The sequence below is a fragment of the Bison bison genome, unplaced genomic scaffold, assembly GCF_000754665.1.
Source record: "Bison bison bison isolate TAMUID 2011002044 unplaced genomic scaffold, Bison_UMD1.0 scf7180017864375, whole genome shotgun sequence".
In the NCBI taxonomy this organism is placed as follows: Eukaryota; Metazoa; Chordata; class Mammalia; order Artiodactyla; family Bovidae; genus Bison; species Bison bison.
Window position 1 is genome coordinate 3,273,200 of NW_011494947.1, and position 6,657 is coordinate 3,279,856.

Here is a 6,657-nt window from a genome sequence, read left to right on the forward strand (position 1 = left end):
AAAGTATTGGAGTTTAACGTCTTTAACAGCTTTGACAGCTTTAACATCAGTCCCTCCAATGAATATGCAGGGCTGATTTCCTTTAGGGTAGACTGGTTGGATCTCCCTGCTGTCCCCATTACTCACTCGTGTTTCCCCAACCACTGATGGGGGTTTTGCTTTCTAAAGCATTTAATGTTACTCACGTTGAGAATCACTGAGAACTAATGACTCATAGTGCTGTGCTATAATCACAGCAGAAACCACTATGAACAAAGCTTCTGTTCTAGCAGGTGCTGCGTGCATGTCTAATGATCCCCCATTCCTGTAAATCTGAAGGTTATTTTTCTTTTTAAAGAAATTAATTTGTAAAGGTATGGTGAAAGAGAATGAAAGCGAAAGTCACTCAAAGTCGTGTCGGACTCTGCAACCCCAGGGACTGTAGTCCATGGATTTCTCCGAGCCAGAATACCAGAGTGGGTAGCCTTTCCCTTCTCCAGGGGATCTTCCCAACCCAGGGATCGAACCCAGGTCTCCCGCATTGCAGGCGGATTCTTTACCAGCTGAGTCACAGGGAAGCCCTGTAAAGGTGTTATAATTTGTATCTATTAATTTGTATTACAATTAAATAAAGGTATTATTTTGTAAAGGGAGTATCAAGTTTCCGATCTGGGGTCTAACAAAATTATGTCTTGATGAAAAGTACTTTTAATGAAATTGAGACAGAGCAAAGAGAATTAGATACTGACCACTTTGCGGGTGATCTGGCCGTCCCAGGCAGCACCTCAAAGTTTTGGTTCCCTAGGAACAAGAAATTAAATATTTCCCTTCATTTCAACAGCAAAAAAAAACCCAAAAACCCCGGCACCTTTACGGGAAGCTATACCCTTTGTACTTCTATCTGCACAACCAAACTGGACGGTTCCTGAAATGCAATAAAATACCTATAGGTCTTTGGGAGAAATGGTGTGGGCACACCCAGATGGATGAGAGGGCCTGGAAGCACTCAGCCAGGACTGCATGGCTTGCCCCATCCAGCATTTATTAGTGTTGGGCACATCTTTATCTCTGCTCCTCGTTTTCCTGATCTATCAATTGCTACGATGAAGCTTGCCTTCACAAGAAAGTGCAAAGATGAGTGCCTGCTTGCTTGTGAAGTGCTTCGAAATTGTTGGATGAGAGGGGATGGGTAAATACAAGTTAGGAGAGTCTTGTTGTTCAGTTGCTCGTGTCTGACTCTTTGTGACCCCATGGACTGCAGCACATCAGGCTTCCCTGTCCTTCACTACCTCCCAGCGTTTGCTCAAACCCATGTCCATTGAGTCAGTGATGCCATCCAACCACCTCATCCTCGGTCGGCCCCTTCTTCTCCTGCCTTCAGTCTTTCCTAGTATCAGCATCCTCTCCAGTAAGTCAGTTCTTCTCATCAGGTGGCCAAAGTATTGGAGCTTCAGCTTCAGTATCAGTCCTTCCAATGAAGATTCATGGTTGATTTCCTTTAAGATTGACTGGTTTGATCTCCTTGAAGTCCAAAGGACTCTCAGGAGTGTTCTCTAGCACCACAATTTGAAAGCATCAATTCTTCGCCGCTCAGCCTTCTTTATGGTCCAGCTAGAGTCTGGGGGAAGGTTAAAGGGGAAAAAAACAGACAAACCTGTTCCTTGGGAACAAATTGCAGAGTTCTCCTGCCGGAAGCTAGTCTCTGTTAAATGAACATTTCTAGTTTGCATGGCACAGGCTGTCCTTTGATTTAAAATTCTGTTTTCATGTTAACCATAAAATAAAATAACCTAATAGTAGGGAGAAGGCAATGGCACCCCATTCCAGTACTGTTGCCTGGAAAATCCCATGGATGGAGGAGCCTGGTAGGCTGCAGTCCATGGGGTCGCAAGAGTCAGACACAACTGAGCGACTTCACTTTCACTTTTCACTTTCATGCATTGGAGAAGGAAATGGCAACCCACTCCAGTGTTCTTGCCTGGAGAATCCCATGGACGGCGAAGCCTGGTAGGCTGCAGTCCATGGGGTCGCTAAGAGTCGGACACGAAAGTGAACGACTTCACTTTCACTTTCCACTTTCATGCCTTGGAGAAGGAAATGGCAACCCACTCCAGTGTTCTTGCCTGGAGAATCCCAGGGACGGAGAAGCCTGGTAGGCTGCAGTCCATGGGGTCACATAGAGTCGGACACGACAGAAGCGACTTAGCAGCAGGAGCAGCAGCAGCAATAGTAGGAAAGTGCCTGGAAATAAGTGCTTTGGAAAGGAAATCTGAATTATAGACTATGCATGCATGTTTATCTCTTTTCTTTAAGAGATAAGACTCTAACCATTCTAATTTTTTAGCAACATACTTGGATCTACTTAAGGTATAATCTTCATATTATCCCTCAGGTGGACATAATTCTTTGTGGCTGTTCTTACCATTTAAAAAAAAGTTCTGCCGAAGTCACATTGTCCTCCCCCCTCCCCTGCAGAAGCTGGGTGTTTGTTGCTTGAGGCAGCTAATGAATATTCTATATATCAGCTCAGTTTGAGACTGTTTTCTTCTTAGCAAAGAGAACTAAGAATTTTAAAAATGTTTGTGTTAGGACAGATACATATGAAAATGACAATGTTTGTGCAAAGAAAGTTGGATTTCATGAGTGTACATGTGTATGTAAAATATATTTTTCAGCATGACTCTGAATTTTTAAATTTAAAATTTACTTATCTTTAAAAGTAAAGCAATTATCCCTCAATTAAAAATAAATAAATTAAAAAAAACTTAGGTTATCTGTTTGCATTATTCAATTTTCAAAAGATACTAAGGTTACATGAAAAGTCTATCTATCATCTTAGGATAGATGTAACTCTTAATTGTCATTACCATTTTCAGCAAGAGGATCAGTGATGTTGGTGGCAAATAATTACGACTTTAGTACATAAAGGAAGACACCAAAATTAGAAAAAAGTACATCAGACGAGGGAGACAAACACCTTGAAAGTGACTGAGACTTCATATTTTGTCCACAGTATCTATTTATTCTTTGAGCATCTGCTAAGTGCCAAGACAGTGTTCTTGCCCACTGGCTTGCAGTCTAGTCAGGGGACAGAAACATACATAGGAAATTGCAGTACAGTGTGATAAGAACTATGGAGAAGGCAGTGGCGGCCCACTCTAGTACTCTTGGCTGGAGAATCCCATGGATGAAAGAGCCTGGTGGGCTGCAGTCCATGGGGTCGCAAAGAGTCGGACACGACTGAGTGACTTCACTTTCGCTTTTCACTTTCATGCATTGGAGAAGGAAATGGCAACCCACTCCAGTGTTCTTGCCTGGAGAATCCCAGGGACAGGGAAGCCTAGTGGGCTGCCGTCTATGGGGCCGCACAGAGTTGGACACGACTGAAGCGACTTAGCAGCAGCAGCAGGGGTAAGAACTAAGATAGAGTAAACTACCCAGAAACTTGTACATAGGAGTGTAACTCAGTTGGGGAAGAACTGGATCTATATGCTGTCCTGTAGGACTGGTAAGTTACACAGGTGAAGACAGGTGATCAGGTTGGGAGGGCGATCTGGACAGCCTTCCTGGAGGAGGGATTAAATGCCAGGTTCAAAGACCCACAAGTACGACAGAATGCAGAGCTCCAGAATGAACCGCCAGAATGAAGAGAAGCCTGAAAAGGTAGACAGCGGCTGGAAACAGGTGAAGACAATGGCTTCACCTTGGGGACATAATTAGATATCCATCCTTGAACTGCTGAAAGCAATTGCTATGGGGCTAGTTCTTCAGTCTCCTTACTGCAGTGCAGAGAAGGTTGGAAAGCAGCGACAAAGCTGCGGGCCAGACTAGGCTTAATTGGCCTATTGGATTAATCCCCTGGTTTGGAGCAGAGAGCACCCCTTCACATTTTTCTAAGGGTGGCATCACTGACTCAGTGGCCATGAGTTTGAGCAAGCTCTGGGAGTTGGTGATGGACAGGGAAGCCTGGCGCGCTGCAGTCCATGGGATTGCAAGGAGTCGGACATGGGACATGACTGAGCGACTGAATTGAACTGAAGCGTGGAATTGGTGTAAATGATTTGCCAGGGAGTCTTGTTGCCTAGGGAAGACCTGGCAGTGCACTTCGTGCGTGGTGAGCCAGGGCATTGGAAGGATGAGGTCAATTCACTGCTTTGGCTAATGGGTTAAACAGTATATTGGCCTTAGTTCATTTTTGTTTTCTCTCCAGTTGGACACAAACTGCAAACCTACAGTCACTTCTTTCTTGCTGTCTCTTTGTTTGTGCTCAGTGCAACCTTGATGGGGCTACCGGGGTCTGCTTCTCAGCTCTTTTCACCTAACAGAATTGGTATTTTCAATCTGCGTTAGAGGTGACTCACATTAACCAAACTCCCAAGACTGATGCACAAACCAGAACGCAAAGTTTCAAATTTACAACGAGAAGTATATCTATGAGCAGACTAAGCTATTCATATTTGCTGAAGCGCACGTATTTCTTCCTGAAGGCTAATCTTTGTGGAAAGTTAAATTCTATACAAAGTTTCTTGGAGAGCATAAAATCAAAATAGAGTTGGAGGAATTTAATGGATTGTGACGCCAAGCTGTGGAAGCCTGAGGCATCTGTTTCTTCTGGAGAGGTAAATCTGCATTAAGGATAGAATGGAGTCTGTTTTGGGTTTCCCTCAGTGGCTCAGTGGTAAAGAATCCTCCTGCCAAGCAGGAGACACTGGTTTGATCCCTGGATTGGGAAGATCCCCTGGAGAAGGAAATGGCAATCCACTCCGGGATTCTTGCCTGGGACATCCCATGAGTCAGACACAACTGAGCGACTAAACAAGAGAGTCTGTTTTACTGATACTATGTAGATTATTCCCTTTCCTTTTATATTTCTTTAGACAGACTATAATGTATTTAGTTAAGTCAGACTTTCTAAATTCTAATCTCTATTCCATCTTCCATCCCTGAGATTCCATCAGGGTTTCCAGGTTGGGCATTGGGTGTTTATCATCTTCTCCCTTCCCAGCATTCCCCAGGCTGGCACATCCAAGCATCTGTGCATTTAAAAGCTCTCCTAGGTAATTCTGATGTTGCTGAAGAAGCATGATTCAACACTAAGATTCCTTTTTCATACATCCTCAGTTTTTGCTCATTTTATCCTTTATAACAAGTTTAAAATCTAGCAATACTTTGGAGCTACTTTCTTACCCCGTTAACCACTTACAAGCATAATCATTCTAAGGTACTCTTTCTTTGAAGTTACATGACATGGTGTCACTTCTTTTTTAAAATGTTTATTAATTTAATTTCGGCTGAATGGGGACTTCATGGCCGCACGCGGGCTTCCTGCTCTGGATGCAGAGCGCGGGCTTCTCACTGCGGTGGTTTCTCTTGTTGCAGGCTCTAGGACACATGGGCTTCAGGAGTTGCTGCTCCCAGGCTCTAGAGCACAGGTTCCGCAGTTGTGATGAACAGGCTTATTTGCCCCGTAGCATGTGGAATCTCCCCCGACCTTGTCCCCTGCATGGGCAGTCAGACTCTTAGTGACTGGACCACCAGCGAAGTCAAGGTCTCTTTATTCCTTTTGGGTCTCTCACTGTGATTTATTCAGGCACCAGGTAAGTCATCATTCATTCATTCAGCAAGATTAATGACCACCTCCTATATGTCAGGCTTTGTTCTGGGCATCGGGAAAGGGACAATAAACCAAATGGTAAAAAAACATTGCCCTCATATATGTGATCGAAGGGCAAGTGTAAGGGTATATCTAATGTATCCAATAACGATAAATGCCGTGGAGAAAAATAAGGCTGTGAGAGACTGAGAACAGGATTAAAGTTGACGGTGGCGGAGAGAGGGGGAAGAACAGAAGTTTAATGTTGGACATTTTGCCAGATGCTCTTAGATATCTAAGTATCTAGTTAAATATATGCATCTGGAGCTCTGGGCTCTGGGCTGTTTGGGTCTGTTTGGATCTGATTATTCAATATAAGGTTGGGGAATCAGAAAATTCTAAGCTCTTGACATGGTTATATTCCTACAAGCACTCTTATTTAACTTTAGAAAAACTGTCATAATATGCTGCCCTTTTGGACAGGGGCTGTGCTCTCTCTGCTCCACTGTTTGCCTTACTAAAAATCCAGACTTGCCTGGTGGTCCAGTGGTTAAGACCCCATGCTTCTAATGCAAGAGATGAGGTTTCAGTCCCTGGTCAGGGAACTAACATCCCACATGCTGCGTGGCATGGCTAAAAACAAAAACGAAGACAAAAAAAAGAAAACCTTACTGAGAATCATAATGTGAGACTTGTGTTAGGTTAGGAGGGCATAGACTATTAAGAGTTGATTGGTTTTGTAAAATGTTATAGGAGCATAATAAACAGATCTGAAGCTTCGATAGGCGTAGAAGTAAAACTAATGTACCGATTCATAGATGAAAAAATAAAAGTAAATGGCCACTGATGGGCACTGAGTTTTTGGTAATAATCAGAAATTAATGTCACACATGCATCATTTTAATAAGCTTTTGCAGACAATCTGAGTTTCAATTGTACTTCTTTGAAAGCTCCGCGTGTGCTTTGGAGATGCTTAAAGAATGTTTATAATTATTCAGTTTGCATTCTGTTGACTTAGGGATCTCTCTCGTGCCTGATATATGGCCTAATATTCCCCTTTGCATTTCTCAGAGGTAGTTTAAAAT

The 6,657-nt window shown here is 43.2% G+C and overlaps 1 protein-coding gene across 1 annotated transcript in view; it reads left to right on the forward strand.

The window, feature by feature from the left end:
- The first annotated feature begins 3,594 nt into the window (after positions 1–3,594).
- The window catches only part of FNBP1 (formin binding protein 1), a 119,262-nt gene continuing 116,199 nt past the window's right edge, over positions 3,595–6,657 (forward strand). The window contains exons 1-2 of the mRNA XM_010856952.1: positions 3,595–3,663; positions 5,451–5,576. Of these exons, the coding sequence (XP_010855254.1) occupies positions 3,595–3,663; positions 5,451–5,576 (195 nt within the window). The remainder of the gene's footprint in view (positions 3,664–5,450; positions 5,577–6,657) is intronic.